The sequence below is a fragment of the Dromaius novaehollandiae genome, chromosome 23 (genome assembly GCF_036370855.1).
Source record: "Dromaius novaehollandiae isolate bDroNov1 chromosome 23, bDroNov1.hap1, whole genome shotgun sequence".
NCBI lineage: Eukaryota > Metazoa > Chordata > Aves > Casuariiformes > Dromaiidae > Dromaius > Dromaius novaehollandiae.
The window spans coordinates 4,121,395-4,137,797 of record NC_088120.1 but is presented as its reverse complement, the minus strand read 5'-3'; the positions used below and the strand labels follow the sequence as shown (position 1 = coordinate 4,137,797).

General features: G+C 48.7%; 1 protein-coding gene across 4 annotated transcripts in view; it reads left to right on the top strand.

Moving 5' to 3' along the window:
• The window catches only part of SCMH1 (Scm polycomb group protein homolog 1), an 81,843-nt gene extending 67,483 nt beyond the window's left edge, over positions 1 to 14,360 (top strand). For 3 of the 4 annotated variants that reach the window (XM_064524923.1, XM_064524920.1, XM_064524921.1), the window contains 4 exons: positions 497 to 628; positions 7,814 to 8,017; positions 9,260 to 9,402; positions 11,963 to 14,360. In XM_064524923.1, the coding sequence (XP_064380993.1) occupies positions 497 to 628; positions 7,814 to 8,017; positions 9,260 to 9,402; positions 11,963 to 12,088 (605 nt within the window). In that variant the 3' untranslated portion in view covers positions 12,089 to 14,360. The remainder of the gene's footprint in view (positions 1 to 496; positions 629 to 7,813; positions 8,018 to 9,259; positions 9,403 to 11,962) is intronic. The other variant, XM_064524922.1, reaches the window with a different exon arrangement.
• Positions 14,361 to 16,403: the final 2,043 nt, after the last annotated feature.

The window sequence follows — 16,403 nt, the reverse complement described above, 5'->3', positions numbered from 1 at the left end:
CAGAGAACCTCATCATTGGAAAGCATTTGGAAAAGAGCAGCAGTGACAGCTGGGAGGCTTGAGGGATCCATTTGGGGGAAGATTAAAAATTCAAGTACAGTTTAACCAAGCAATGTGTATGTCATAGAGTATTTGCAAATCGTCTAAAGGTTATGAATATTCGAAAGGTGAAGAGAGTGGGGAGGAGCAGGAATTGTGTGGGATGAGCCAAGGGGTAGAACTAGGAGAAATGAGATTAAGTTAATCAAGGGAGATGTTTGGGGTGAAGTATGGCAAACAGCAGCTAAGATTCTTTGCTGGGTTTATTCCCACTCCTTTATCTCTAATAAAAATTCCAAAGCAAAATATAAAATGTTAAGCACTGACAGATGTAGTTGGGTTGTAGTTTTAACAGGCCGTTAACAGGCTGGGCATGGATGCAAGTCTGAAATGACTGGCAGGACTGAATTTCCCAGAAGGTCTCCACTCCTAAATAGGGCTTGTTCTCTTTTCCTAGACAGAAGCAGTTCGTTAGACGGCACTCTGCAGGGACCAGGCCGGGGTACAAAGCGATATTCCCAAGATTCCCCTCCATACAGTGCTCCTCTCTCCCCCAAGTTACCAAAGAATGACCATCACCCTTTGGAAGGTGAGCACAGCATCTCTTCCCAAAGCTGGCTGTTTATAGTGACTTGTAATGGATATAGCAGAATTAGATTTGTTGTGCCAAATTAAGCCATGGGTTTAGGAAGTCTGCTTTTCTTTGTCTCTGGCATGAGTTGGTGCTTGACGTTTCAGAAGGAATTGGAGAAAATGTTGTACACCAAGGCAGGTACACAAACCAGTTGTGGAAGGCATGTGGAAGGCAGGGAGAATTCTTTCTAATCCTGATAGTGATCATCTAATACCATAAAACATAACACACAAATCTGCATTTTAGCTTCCATTGATTTACATGGGATTAATGGTCATAAAAGGATTCAGTTGCTTCAGTCAGTCTCCCCCTGAATTTTCCCATGATCGTTTGCTGCAGTGTATTCTACAGATGCTAATCTGCAGGGAACCTGCTGCCTTTTTCCATCTTGTTCCCTGCAGTCATTGCTGAATAGCACCGCGTTTTACTAGTATACGCTTCACCAGCTAAACCAAATTACATCTTGGGTCCTAGAGCACTACTGCTTTCTGCAACACCAGGCAAGTAACACTAGGGCAGATGTGCTGTGCCGTGTTCTCAAAAGTAATTGCGGAAATGTGCTCTTTGGTGTGTGGTCCGTAGGTTTCACATGCATATGTGTATAAGCAAGTGGGAGATTTCCAGGGTGTCCAGGTAGTTAAAGGACTTTTTGAGCCTGAGGAGGAGCCTTCAGTAAATATTCTTCTGCCTTCCCTTTTGTTTTGAATTGTAAGCACTCTGTAAGGTAGGACTGGAGTTTCAGCCTTACTAAAATTCTTTTCATGGATTGTGAAAACTGCCAAGCTATTAGTCTCAATTCTTTGTAATATATTGCTGAAAAAATTGCTGGAGACTTAGTTGATGAGCATTCAGTGGCTTTATGGTCTATTAGTATCTTGTTAGATCCACTGTTTCATCATTCTTACTGAGTTTGCTGGGCTTGGTTTGTTGATCCCAGATTTGAGATTAGACAGCCTCCCATGTACCGAGATGTCATTTCAGTCTCCATCGCTCACCATTGCCCAGTGTTCTTCAGTATTACTTACCCAGTATCTAGTCATAGGGAGATAGTGAATTTGCACCCTGTGACAGAACCCTTTGGACTTAGAATCTAAGCTGATTTAAGTTGTAAGTTTGACACCTAGCTGATCTAAAGAACAAGGTGAACTGCTGAACTGTCTCACCTATTCCAGTGTATTGACAAGTCAAGCATTGTTCCCTAACGCCCACTCCATTTCTAACCTGTAGATACACTTCCTTTCTGATCTCCTTGACATCCTCCTCTAATAGATCAACCACTGTACTTGGGTAACCATTAGAAAAACATGTTTTCTCCCACTCCATCAGCAGGTAGATATGCAGTATTTTGCCTGTTCTTGAAGTTCGGTGGTATGGTCTAAAGACTAAGGTACGTGGTTTAGGTGGTGGATATGTTGGCCTCTTTGTATTGTTAATGAAAGGAGAAAGGCTCCTATAATAGGTAACTCTGAGTGGGAATCTCTGTTAGCTTGTATACAAGATTGATTCTTGGTCTACTTTAAAGTCTGTTCATTTATCTTTTGCCCTTTGAATTGAACATGCCGTTCAGATGCCCAGATTTCTCCAGCCTTTTTTGTGAAAGTAGAGACAAGGGGGCAGAAGGTGAGCCTTCATATGAGGGTGATGATCCTGTTGCATTCTGAACGTCCTACAGCACTTTGGTTGGTCCTGGTCTGTTCTTGGACCTGGCAGGAAGTGTACAGGGAAGGGAGAAACGAGGTGCAGTTCCAAAGAGCTTCTAAAAATTCATTTTTATCTCACAAGCCATCAGCTAAGTCCTTCACTGTAAAATTTAAGTACAGGCAGAAACATTTGTATTTGAGTGGATATATTTTAACAATGTGAGCATGAAATACTCAGATGTTCAATATTTCTTGAGCGAGGAATGACTTCTTACGGTGATTAACTCCCTCAGCAGAGCATATACTGGTTTCAGAGGTGTGACAGACTGCAGTACCTGAACAGTTTCCAGTGGGCCAAATGGAAGGCAGTGAGTAGTCGTAAGTGCCCTTGGCGAGAAGTCGGAAAGATGACGAGGGGATTTCACTTCTTGCATTGTTTTTCCTCTTACAGCTAGTGTCACTTATGTAGCTTTTTGCTAAAGAGCTGCACTTCCAGCACAGTGGGGACCTGATTTTCAAAGACTATAATTTGTTGGAAACAGTGGGTGTTTAGTAGTTGTGTAAATCAGATTTATGCTTGTGGCCAAACTCCATGTTTTAGCAGTAAAACTGCACTGTTGAATCTTTAGGACTATTTATTTAATTAAACTTTGTTTAATTATCTCTTCTTTGCCTCTCCACCACTAATCTTGGCATGCTTTCCTGCAATGCTCCTGTATTTAAAACTAGCAGTTTGTATAGGAAAATGTGCCTAAGAATTAACCATGTCCTTACTCCAAAGCTGATTATCAAGAGTGGGAGGATTGTGAATAAAGCCCTGAAAGCAGTCTGTGTGCTGCTGCAGCCAGAAGCATGATGTCTTTTGACACAGATCATTCACAGACCTAGTCATCGTTCTCTTTCTGCCTTACTCTTCTCTCCCCTCTCTGCCAAGGTCATTCACTCAAACAGTTCTCTGTGTGTTTGTATTTTTAAGAAAATCTTAGAGCTCTCTTGCACTGGCTTTGCTGAAAAGCCCCCAGCTCTTCTATAATACTTACTGCAAAGTAGTAGTAATACTTACAGCCAAGCACTTACCAGTCCAAAGACAGGTAACCTGAGGATGAACATGCAGCTTTAGTTCTGCCCCTTAAGCAAAAAAAGAGAAGCAGTCCCTGGTTGCGTGGCCTCATACTGTTCTTTGGATGTACAGTCATAAGCACATGTAAGAACACAATCACATTTTTAAAGAATGCATCATAGTGCATTCAAATCAGAAAGATGAGAATGTGTTGACTGTGAAGTTAAGTATGTTCTGAGGGTGATCTCTGGGCCCTTAGTGTTGTACTGACATGAACCTATGTATTGTTTTACCTGAGGTTTCCCAGCCTGCCAGGCTGTAGTCTTTGCTAGCTCAGCTCAGAAATTCACAGAATCACAGAATAGTTGAGGCTGTGACTAGCAGTAGGTGCCCTTGGCAAGAAGTCGGAAAGATGACGAGGGGATTTCACTTCTTGCATTGTTTTTCCTCTTACAGCTAGTGTCACTTATGTAGCTTTTTGCTAAAAAACTGCACTTCCAGCACAGTGGGGACCTGATTGTCAAAGACTGTAATTTGTTGAAAACAGTGGGTGTTCAGTAGTTGTGCAGATATACTTGTGTCCAAACTCCATGTTTTAGCAGTAAAACTGCACTCTTGAATCCCTTTCCAGTTTGAATTCTAGATGAGCTTTAGGTCTCCTAACCCCATCTATGCATGCTCAGACTGCGTATCTATATTCCTCGTGGGTCACTTGTCCCTGCTTTCTCTTCTTGTACGCTTCCTTTTCATGTCTGAGTTTAGTCAGGAGCTCTTTGTTCATCCACGTGAGCCTCCTGCCACCTTTGCTTGATTTCCTGCTTGTTGGGCTGGACCTTTCTTGAGCTTGGAGGAGGTGATCTTTGAATATCAACCAGCTCTCTTGAACCCCTATTCCCTCCAGGGCCATATCCCATGGGATTCTTCCAGGCTGATTCCTGAACAGGCCAGAGTCTGTTCTTCTGAAGTTCAGGGTTGTGATCCTGCTTTTAGCCCTGCTCAATCCTCTCAGGATCCTGAATTCCACAATCTCATGGCTGCTGCAGCCAAGGCTGCTCTGACCTTCACGTCTGACCAGTTCTTCCTTCTTTGTAAGTATGAGGTCCAGCACCTCTTCTCATCAGCTCCTCAATCACCCATATCAGGAAATTGTCACCAATGCAGTCTAGAAACCTCCTGGATTGCTTGTGCCCTGCTGTGTTGTCCTTCTAGCAGATACCAGGGTGCTTGAAGTCCCCCATGAGGACCAGGACCTGCAAACATGGAGCTTCTTCCAATTGTCTGAAGAAGGCCTCACCTACTTCTCCTTCCGGATCAGATGGTCTATAGCAGACACCCACCACAATGTCACCCATGCTGATCTGCCAGCTAATCCTGACCCCTAAGCTCTCAGCTGGGCCCTCACCTGTCCCCAGGCAGAGCTCCGTGCACTCTTACTGCTCTCTCACATAAAGGGCAACTCTCCCTCCTTGCCTTCCTGGCCTCTCCTTCCTAGAAAGCCTGTATCCACCCATCACGTTACCCCAGTTGTGTGTGCTGTGCCACCATGCCTCCATGATTCCTTTTGCTGACACGCATCCCCTTATGAAGCTTTGGTGTGTTTTGTTATCAGTTGGACATGCATATTTGCCTGACGTAGCAAATCTGGGTCAGGTGTCCTGGACCTTCTTGGTGAATTGAGATGATTTTACCTCACAGAGGGTGCTTGAATCCCCTGGAGGATGGAGCCCTGCAGCACAGACCTGTTTCTATACCCATGTCTCTGCTGTGTCAGCCATGGTTTCCTTTTCCTTTTATAAATATGTCTAGATCAGTGCACTGGGCTGTGACCTGCTAACTCTTCTCATGCCACCGCACTTTCCCATGAGTCTGACATCACCCTTTTGCATGGATGTTCCAAAAAGCTTATATTTAATGGAATGTGATTCATGTTTTAACAAAGACTTTGCTGCTGTTGGAGAGGTTATCAAATGTAGTTCCTACGAAGAAGTTCCCAGTGCCGCTGGTGTAAATCACATCCACTGTGTGGGTCTGTCCAGACTTGGGCAACGAAGTGCTATCTGAGCCTGGGCCAGAGCAGCCCAGTTAAATGTGGGGTTTTTTTGCCCAGTCTTCTTGTGCTGAGAGTGGATGGTGGTGAGGGTGCCGAACTGGCATCACAGCGTGCGGTCCAAAAGGTGTTGAGTTCTTCCCAAACTTTCTTGCAAAGTTGATGCTGCCGTGCTCCAGTTAAGGAAGATGCAGGTTGCCAGCATCCAGAGTAATATGTGGATACTGCAGAGGTTGAGCGCTTCTTGGGCTATTTCCTTTGGAAGCATCTTGGGCTATTTTCCTTTCCTTTCTGCCTTTTTCATCCTCTAGTTTCAATGCTATTGCTCTCTGCATTTGAGTAGAGATCCTGGGGGCAAGTTCACGCTGAGGCAGTCAGCTCATAGCTTCCCAAACTTCACCTCATAAGGCCATTTTATACCATTTTATAAATGGTAATGCTCCTCTTTTCCAGCTTTCTGGCAATTCAGTCAAGCAATGCAAGGCTATCATCTCCGTCATTGCAACCCTCCTTCCTTTGGGTTTTGTTACCCTGGCTGCATTTGAGGCATTTCTACTGTTCTTTGCTTTTTTGGCCTCTGACACTCTTAGAAACCAGCTGGACATGCTTAAAAAGCTTGAGTAAAAACAATGCTGATCTAACAAGTCTGTTACTTGGTCACCTGTGCCGTAGGCTGGCCCACATGTCAGTAGTTTTCCATGTGGATAGACGTTTTCACTTGCTCTCTATGTATCAGACAAGGATTTCTGATTCAAGACTTGCAGAATACCTTCCAAAGCTTCCTTCACTCCTATCCGGCACCGGTTTCCCTGCCATGCTGGATTTTCTCCTGCTGTTCCTGTGGTCTGTGAAGTCCAGGGAAGAAGTCCAGGCCTGGCAGATACAATTTCTCTGGTTTCATTTCTCCATCCATGTAGCTTGCTGCAGTGTTTGAATGGCAGCAGCTCAAAAGTGTGAACTGTTTTAAGAGTCTCTTTGCAGGCACTAGTAAAGGTGCTCCGAATCCCAACCAGGTGCAGTGGCGTAGCCCAGGGTGTAGTACACGGGCAGTACACCTCATTCTAGGAACTGTTTTCGTCTTCCACTGTACAATTTGCCAGGTATTTCATAATAAAGAACCCAGGTATCTGAGTATGACTCCTGCAGCATCAGGTCCACCTGGATTGAGACTAGGTTGTGCTGTGCCATAGTAAAATCTACTAACATGTGGTCCTAGGATGAAGTTTTCATAGTATAACCGCAAAGGGAAATATTTCGTAGATACAACATTCGCTTGCTAATCTGCAGATCAGGCTTAGCCAGTACAATATAATATCCAGGATAGTTTCCTCAGTCTCTCAGTCCTAACATTGTCATTGACAGCTGCAAATTAAATGTATCTCTGGAAGAGGAGGTGAGGAAGCCAGTCTCACAGTGAGACCCCTGCACAGATAGAGCCTTCTGCGCTGTCCCTCCTGTGTACATCCTAGCAGTGGAGTCCTCTTGCAACTGGAGAGAATGGATGAGCAGTTGCAGTAGGACCTGCAGTAGGTTGTGTCCAGGCTGAGGACTCAGCTGTCCTTACCTCCATGTATGCCGTATTCAAAGGAAGGAGAACAGTAGCCTGGATGCAGAGGTTGTTGGTCACCAATTTTTCTGGCAATTAAAAAGAGCCCAGCACAAAGTTGAAACGGGTCAGCATCTGATTACCAGCACCTTGCTGTTGGGGCCAGAGGATCAGCCTGTGTGAGAGAGTTGGCTGACTGTGGCAGCGTGGCTGAGGCTCAGAGGAGGCTCTCAAGCTCGCTCTGTGTATGCTGATATCCAGTCCAAGGCATGAGGCGCTTGCTAAAAATCCTCCACAGTCCCAACGACTTGGGCCGTTTCCTTGCATGCTAATGCCTGTAGTTAACAAATAAGCGTGTCGAGTTTGACTGGATCTTTGGGAACCTCCTTGCCCAGCTAAGAGCTGATGAGTTCTGTATCTGTTGACATCAAGAAGTGTTGTCATTACTGAGAACAGGCAACCCTCCACCGTGCCTGCCACTGGTCTGCTGTACTATCGAAGAAAGGTCCTGTGAAATCAGTAAGAGGATGTGGGAATGCAGGCAGAAGCTGGTGTTGGCATTAACAGAGTAGCCATTGCTCAAATCTGGGTATCCAACATGATCATTGTCGGCTGGTTGGACTGTAGCTTGCCAGGTAAACACCAAGCTGCAGCACTTCAGCAGTGCATCTTTCTTTATTTTTGTGCTTTAGAGAAGACTAGTCCAGTTGTTTGAACCCGGTTCTCACTGCTGCATGCGAGCGCTGTGCACCCAGAGTGGCCTTTGCTGTAGTTCAGTTCTGCTTTCTGCTGTTAGATCGTAACTTTGGGCAGCACGTGTACTAATTGCAGCTTGGTGCCATTCCAGGTGAAACCTTTGTCCTGGGAGATGGCCTCCCAGGTCCCCTGGAACCTCGCCTGGACCCCATGGACTCTGCCTTGAACTCTGTCAATTCATCAAGCCACAGCAGGAGCTCCAGAGACTATCGCCTGCAGGGATACAGGCACCTGCACCAACCCTCTAGCCTCACTCAGGGCAGTACCTCTGCCTTGCGTAGGCTTAGCTCTGGGGGTAAGAGAGTTAAGAAGCCAGCCCTCCGATTGTAAATTTGGCAATAAAGGGCTTTTCTAACTCCAGTTACATCTTTCTAACTTCAGCAAGTACCAGAGACTGGCCTCTACACTGTTAAACAGGTAGTCTGTTAGGTTTAACAGTAGTTCTAGAGACATGGCAGATGGGTGGGTGGAAATATGGATAAGATGATGCTCGCAGGGTCAGTTATTTGCTTTAGTGACTAGATGGGGTCTTGGAGGTCAGTAGATAGGAACGGGTAGGTAAGAGTTGAATTTGCAGGTGTGGTTAGGGGGTATATCCACTGGGGCTGTCAAAGTGGTAAATTGGTGTCTGAATCAGGGAGGATGGATTGGGAGTAGCCAGGGAGTTGAGAACTGTCTGAGTAGGGTGGGAGCTGGGATGGGTGTCCAGGAGGATGTGTGGATGCATGAATGATACTCGCATATAGAAGAGTGTATCGAGGAATAGAGGCAGGAGAGCTGATAATTGCAGTAAATCAGCACCTGTCAAATTTAAGTGTTTGCAAAGCAATGGTATAATTTATGTATGTGACATCAGTAAAGGCTTCTTACAAAGCCAGGTCACTGATACCTTGGTTTATCTGCCTCCCCCCGCATCTGTGTGTACAAGTAATGCTGCACAGAAGAGCTGAAGCAATAGGCTGTGCCGATTCCAGCAATTTGGGAAAGGGACTTTCATTAACTCCCGTAGTGTTTAAAGACAACAGGATTTTGTATGTGGACTCGGTCCAACAGAAAATGCAGCCTATGAGAACATAAAATGACTTTGCCATGTTAAAGTTGCTAAAGACGGTGTTCTGAGTGGGGAAGGGAAGGGAAGGAAGGGGAGAGATGGTATTTGGGGAAACAAATGGGAACAGAGGATTGCTTTCTACAAAGATGGGAAATGTTAGCAGATGAGCAAGGAAGTCAGAGAGTAGGAACGGTGGGGCAAACGTGAGCTGAAAGAGGTTGAGGGAAAATTGGATTTTAGGGGAAATAAAGGGGCTGGCTGTAGAAGGCTGCTCTGAAAGTAAGGCCTGAAGAGAGACAATAAGGCTTAGGTGCTAGACTTGTGCAACAGGGTTCTCTTGGACATGGTTGGGATGTGCCCTCGCATTGTCTCTGCCACTGCTTCAAGAAAGGAGACTGAGTGGTAGATTAAATGTGAATAACTGCTGGAATGATGCTGCAGCTATGCTTTAAATAACTGCTGCTGTCTTGCAATTATACTCTCCAGGTTCAGATAGATATCTTGGATCTCGAGATGTCTCGCGGCTGAACAGCCGAGACCCCTCGTCCTGGACAGTGGAGGAAGTGATGCAGTTCATACGAGAAGCTGATCCACAACTGGGACCCCACGCTGACCTCTTTCGAAAACATGTAAATATGTCTGTATATATGTATATGGATGTAGGACAGGTCATCACGTGAGGAAAATCTAGGAAAGTCTTAAGAACAGCAGCACCCTGTACCAGCCAAAGTTTTGTCCTATGAAAAACATTTTCATAAATCTTGCCAGTATCATCTTCAGGCTTGGGATTCCTCTTCTTCAGGTCACAGAAGTGAAGACATGGTAGCCCACTTAAACCTTCTACTGCTGCTGCCTCTGTGCATATAAACAATTCAGCCCTTAGCTGGATTTAAATCTGGTATCCTTAGCACCAAAAACACAAAAAAATGTTCACCTTGGAATCTTAAAATTCACCTTCTAGTGAGAAGACAAATGTCCCAGGTGAAATTCATTGACTGAGTTGCTATTCCACCATTTCCTATAAAAGGAGATCCTCTAATGTTCTGGTCTGTGTGCATGTCCTTAAGTGTAAAACAGCTACAGACACAACATGGAATTTGTACAGTTGAAGTTATAAAAATATTGGCAGTTCTGCATCCCGATTCCTACCAGGTAGTTCATCTTTCCTCTGCCTTTTGATTCATTTCATGTTATATCTGGTAATGCTTTTAAAGTCAGAAGAAACATAGAAGAAAGTACTTTGCACAAGCGGGAAGTGGCGAAGAGCTGTGTGGTTAGGTTGTATTCCAGCCAAGCAGTTAAGCATGTTTTCAGCTTGGTGTGTCGGGTCTTGAGAAGTGAGTTGCCCTGCTTGCACATGTGAAGTGGAACCCACACTCAGTGTTTTCCTGGGACAGTACTGGAGTGACTTTGCTCTGTGTGCTGAGTGTCATTGTTTGTGTTGCTGCTGGAACTGTGAATCTTGTGTGTCCTGCAGGTCTGTAATAATTTTGTAAGTGGAGACCTACAGACTCCTTCCCCGGGCAGGAGAAGAGGGAGGTAGTGCAGTTCTTTCTGCTGATGGGGCTGAGACATTATCTCTTTTTTTAATTAGTTTCCATTTTAGAACAACCAGTAATTGAAAAATATTCTGTTTAATTATGCAAGAGAGCGTTCAGCCCTCTGCTGAGAGGTTAAAGTCCCCTGTGTTGGCAATTCTGAGAAAAACTTACCTTTCATTTTAAGAAGGGAAAAGCAGAACAAACTTGATACCAGAAAATATTGGAGATCTTACTAAGTTTGAGACCTAATTGAGCATCACTGTAGGATAGGGTTTTCTGTTTTGGAAGAGGTTGAGGGGGTTCTTACTTTCCTTTATAATTCAATTAATATTTTCTTCATGAAAACTGGGCTATCAACAACAACTTGTCCAACTTGTCCTTCTCATTATCTTGTTCTGGACAAGCCAAAACAAGATATTGAGAAGGAATGCTGCAAGGGATGTGAGGTCTGAAAATCATCTGTTAGCAGATGCTAAGTAGAAAGCTGTTCTGCAGATATTTCAAGCTTCATATCCCTCCTTTCCTGAGCCCCAGTGAGGGGCATGTTTGTCTCAGCTGTAAAGCATCAGACACTTGGAATCATCCCTGCTGGAGATGAGATGCTGTTTCCCTGTTCCTCTGCCAACTGTAGGGACTTTTAGAAACTCCAGAAATCCACTTTATGCCGTGGCCTTTTCTTTAAGAGTTTTTTGTCTTTTGCCTCCATCTGTGATCTTGATTTTCAGCATGGTAATTTTTCCTCTTTTCCTATGATAAAGGTCAGTGTGCACATGCTGTATGTGTCACAATAGGACTGGTCTGAGGGTCAGTGTATCTTCTTCCAGAATGGTTCCCCTGTATTGCCTTGGGGTGAGGATGCCTTTGAGTGACAGACTTTTCCTGTGCACTGCTCTTGCCTCAAGAAGGCTTGAGTGCAAGTGTGCAAGGTCAGAAAGGTTCATGGTTGGAGATCTGTAAGTGCCAAAGTCCTTTGCAGCCCTGAGGTACAGCTAAAGCAGTTTGCTCCATTTATCAGCACCCAGGAGATTCCTCTACTTTGGAGCAGCTCGTTCTCCTGATCCCTTTTTTTTTCCTTGCTTCCTGTTTCCATTTAGGATTTGCTAATCCCCAGCTTGACATAGCACCTGGTTGTTTATTACTAGATCATCCAACAGAAGGTTTTCAATAGATATCCTGGCGCCAAACACTTGTTGAAGGTCTGAACCCCCAGTGCTGCAGACGGGGCAGGATGCAGAGGACTGTTCGCACTGGGGATGCTGTGGTTATGTGGAACCCACCTCCTTTGCTTCTGAGCTGTGCTCTCGTGCCCAGCAGTGCTGCTTTAGCCATCACCTTTTGGGGCATGACCTGGCTAAGCAGGAGGGATTTGGGCTTACAAGTGTGAATGGCAGGGGCCTGCCCCATAGGCACTGTTTGGTGGGCTGCTTTGAGCAGCATTTCATGCTGGGCAAATAGAAACCAGAATGAGCTGTGAGGACAAGACTCTGCCTTGACCCTAAGGTGTCAGCAGGCAGCCAGAGCCAAAAGGCGCTCGGTTGTCCAGCAGTTCTCTTGTGACAGCTGAGCGTCGCCCTGGGCAGTTTTGGCAATGACAGGCTGGGAGGAGAGACAGGCTCATGGTTGGTGGTGTTGTTTCTCCTTCTTGCAGGAGATTGACGGGAAAGCCCTGCTCTTGCTGCGGAGTGACATGATGATGAAGTACATGGGGCTGAAGCTGGGGCCAGCCCTGAAGCTCACCTACCATATCGACAAGCTAAAGCAAGGCAAGTTCTGAGAGGACGCTTGGCAGGATGGATCCTGGAAACACTGCTCCTGTCCATACATACGCGCACTCACCTGCAGACAGGTACGCATGCACACACACCCATTTATGCCGCAGATGGACACCTCTCAGAAACACCCCGGACTGGTGCAAGGATCCAGTCAGCCAGCCGCCCACTCCTTCCTCTGGCAGCCAGGCCCCTGAGGCCTTTTGGAAGGAGACCGACAACCTGTTGGCCCCGGGGCTTCACACCAAACTCGAGTCGTGGATGTCCTGTTGGAAGCAGGGAGACTGTGCTCCTGAGCCGGTGTTTCTCTGTGATTTCCTGGTCCCTCTGCCTTGGGACTGAGGAGCTGCTCTGGATGGGAGCTTTGGCAGAGCCTGTCAGGGACTGGGCGGTTGTGCTGGATCCTCTTTTGCTCTGCTGCAGGAGTGCGTTGCTCTCACATTTCCTACCAGCCCTGCTCTCCTGGCCTTGCCTGCTCCAGGTGGTCCTCGATTCCTGTCTCCTCAGCTCACGTCAGACGGGCAGTGGACCCCAGGATGCTGGACACTTTGCGCTTCACTGTGCCATTCTGGTCAGCCAGGCTGAGAGAGAGACGGCGCCTGGGATTCACCCTCAACTCTCGTGATACTATGGCTAGCTTAGAACAACCACCATCCTATACCCAGTCTTCCACAAACAGGTGGGAGCCGCGGCACGTGCTGAGGTCCCGCCAGCCTGCTTGCCCATCCCTGGGCACGCTCACCTCCCTTCGGAGGCAGAGCTGTGCCTGCCCTTAACTTCTGGCCTTCCTTGTGCTGGTGACACTGGGCTGGGGATGGAGGCCTTCGTATTTATTTCTGACTGGGGAGGCCAGGGAGGAAGCGCAGCTGGGATGATGCCACGCGGCCAGCACGCAGCACTGCTGGGGAGCGTGGCGTGAGCCGTGGGGAAACTCGGTGAGGTGCGTGGCTGGGGTCCGGCGTACCCGTGCCAAGGACGGGCCCTCCGTGCTAGCGTTTGGGTTGGCAGTGGAGACTGGATGGATGCTGCAGGACTCGACTGATCTTTCTCTCCTTTTTTTTTTTTGTTTGTTTTTTTGTTTGTTTTTGTTTTTTTTATAAGGAGTTGTCTGTTTAAAATGATGAAATGTTTTTTGTACCTGTTGTTGAACTCGCAACCCTTGGAGATTTTTAGCCAGAACTGTAAAAGTTTGTCTTGCCAGTGGGCCCTCCTGGTCCTCTGGTGTTTGAGTCCGTCCCAGCTCAGCATGTGCAAGAGAGTGTTGGGTCTGGGAGTCCGAGGAGCCCAGCCTGGTGACCAGGCCTTGCATTGCTCTTCCTGCAAGGTCTTGCCCTACCCAGGGGCACCTGTTTGTTTCAGACAGTCTAATGTATTTATTTTTGATGGCACTTGAGCAGTAATCTGCTGTCCCAATTGCGTTGTCCCCAGCTGCAGCTGCAATATAAGTATCTAAGTGGAGGCCACCCAGCCCTTCCCGAAGCCAGGCCCCCGGCTCGCGGCAGCCTGGAGCTTGCTAACCCTGGATCGCTCTGAGTCTGGCCGGGGACTCCGCTGGCAACGGACTTCCTGTCCCCCTCTGCAACCTTTCTGTAGAAACAAGGGCTGCACAAGCCCCTGGAGCATCTTGTGCCCCCACTTGGGACAAGCCAGGGAAGAGCTGACCTTGTCTTTACTGTTGGGAGAGTCATGGTGGAGGTCCAGAGCTGTGGGCTGTCTCAGCACACGTGCACACGCATGCACATACAGCGCACTTACGTATGCACACACACTTCTTTTCTGCATTGACCGAAGGGTTGGGACGGGGAATCTACTTTGCAAGCACTTCTTTCTTTTCCTGCCCTTAGCTCACCCTCTTCTACATACAAAGAAACATCTCGCACCCTCTTCCCTTCAAGCCTCGAGGGCCCAAGCCAGCAGCGGAAAGGGCTCCTGTGGTGAACAAGCCCACCAGCCTCTTGCACTGGGTCAGGTTTACCCCTAAGGGGAAAGTTGAAACAAACAAAAAAAACCCAAAGTAATAATAAGGCTTTTTGTTGTACAGCAAAGTCTCAGTTGCAATCCCTGCTGGACCAGTGTGGTCTGAGGGAGGTGGGTCTCTGGCCACCTCGCAGAGCCCTGTTGCTCACAGCGCTGGCCCAGAGACACCCTCTCATTTTTACCCAATGCTGATCTCGCTGGCCCGTTGCAGACAGGTCCCCGTGCGGGGTCAGCCAGTGCTTTCCTCTGCACTTATTTTATGTTGATTTGTTTATAAATAAAAGAATAACTAAGTTCCTCGTTGCTGGTTGTGTGCACTGATTGGAGCGCTTGGCCGGCCTTCCCAGTGGTGTGTGTCCCCGCTAGGCTGGGCGGCCGGAGGATCGACCAAGGTTAGGGCATGAGGCCTTGCTTCAGGACGGGCAAATGACCCCCTTGCTGCTCCGTGCCTGCTCCTCTGGCACTGCTTGGAGCAGAGCTTAGGGCACCCCTTGGCTGAGAAAAAATCAGCATAAACCGTCTGTTGATCACATGAATATGAGTGTTTTGGCCAAGGTAGTCAGCTGCTTAACATCAGGGCGTGTTCTGCCTGTGCGATAGACTTCAGCTCTGCTCAGCCCTTCTGACATAGCCCAGCAAGGCTCCTGCTCTTCGCACATCTGCCTCTACTACTCAGCGTGGCTGGGTGCACTGGTGAGCCTGGGCACAGAGCAAGGCAGAGGCCTCCCAGGGTCTCGCTGAGCCAGCAGGGCCGGTGAGGCCCAAGTGCCTGCTCCCGGCTCAGAGGTTGTGTGTGGGAGCACACGGCAGTGGATGCAGAGCTGCGTATTGCATCTTGCAGGATTTCCCCAGTTCTCAGGGTGGCCTCGGTCTGCAGGGTGCTGGGCTGCTTGCAGGACTTCCCCGAGGGCCCTGGCACCCGGGCAGCCCACAGCTTCCTCTCTCCTCCCAGTCCTCCCCAGCACTGCCGCTCCCGCAGCGCTCCTGCTCTCCACCCTCTCTCCTTGCTTGCATTCGCTCTCTTTCCTGCGGTTGTCCCCAGTCCCTGCACGCTGCAGCACTGCCTTCCTGCTGCCATCCTCCAAGCAGGAGCAGACCTTCTCCACGCGGCAACGCTTCTCCCTGCTGTCCCGGGGCTGTGACCTGTGCAGGGACTGTGTTGGTGCTGGGATCCCTTCCTACCTGGGCACAAGCCCTGGCATGGAATCAGTCCGACGCCTCTGGTGACATTGGTGACTTCACAATATGGCACTGTTGAAGGCCACTGCTGGCAGCCGACCCAGGAGATCGCCTCCAGGAGAACAACGTGCCTGGCCCAGGAGCTGCCGGCCCTTTGCGGTAAACAGGGCGAGGGTGCCTTTCTGTCTGAGCCACTTGGCCTGAAGAAGTGGCTGGGGTTTGTTCTGAGAAGGGCCAAAGGGCCTGGGCCACGGACTGATCCCACCAACCCCAGCTGTGCTGCAGTATGCTCTGCGTGCAGCTAGGACCAGGCATGGAGCCGGGCTCCTGCACCTGCTGCAACCCCGGCTCTGCTGAGGGTTAGGGAGGTCTCAGTGTGATTAATGAGGTGGGCAAACATGGAGGAGGAAGCAGGCCACAGCCTGGTGCTTGCCAGGACTGTTAGGAGCCCCCCAACATGGTCTCTGCTCCCTGCATATGCAGGAAAGGGCTTTGGGAGCACATCAGTACTTGTGTCCCACACACCCTGTAGTCCCGTTGGCTTGTCCCAGGGTGACAAAAGACACCCAGCTCCATCCTGCAGGATCCCGGCCTCCTCCACGCTGGAGCAGGGCTGGGGCCAAGGTGCCCAGGGCTGTTGGCAAGCGATGCCCGCTGGGCAGGGACTTCAGTGCCCAGCCAGGCCCTGTGACGCAGCACCACGTCCTATGTCCTTGGTGCCAGCCCTCCGAGGGGGATTCTGTAAAATGGGCATAGAAGTGTCCTGGTGGGAGCATGGCTTCTGCGGGGCTGCTGGCACGCAGAGCTGGTGGCACCCAGCACACACCATGGAGGCCACAGGGATGGTGGCACAGAGCCTGGCTGGGCAGAGCAGGGCGAGGGCTGCTCCGGGCTCGTCCTGTGCTGAGAGCACCAGAGCGATGGTGAGGGAAGCCACAGAGTAGGCAAGCATGGCCCAGAGCCTGGCCCAGCCCAGACAGCCTTTGCCAGGTGGTTTTGTGTCCTGGCTTCCTCCCAAGGGCTGTGTGAAGAGCAGAGAGATGCCTGCTCAGGGCTGCATGGCTGCTGGCAGGGTGCAACACCTGCATCTCCTGCCCTGAGGTGCCCTGAGGTGGGATGAAACCCAAGGAGGGGTATGGCAGGGCATTGGCTGGTCAGCACCAC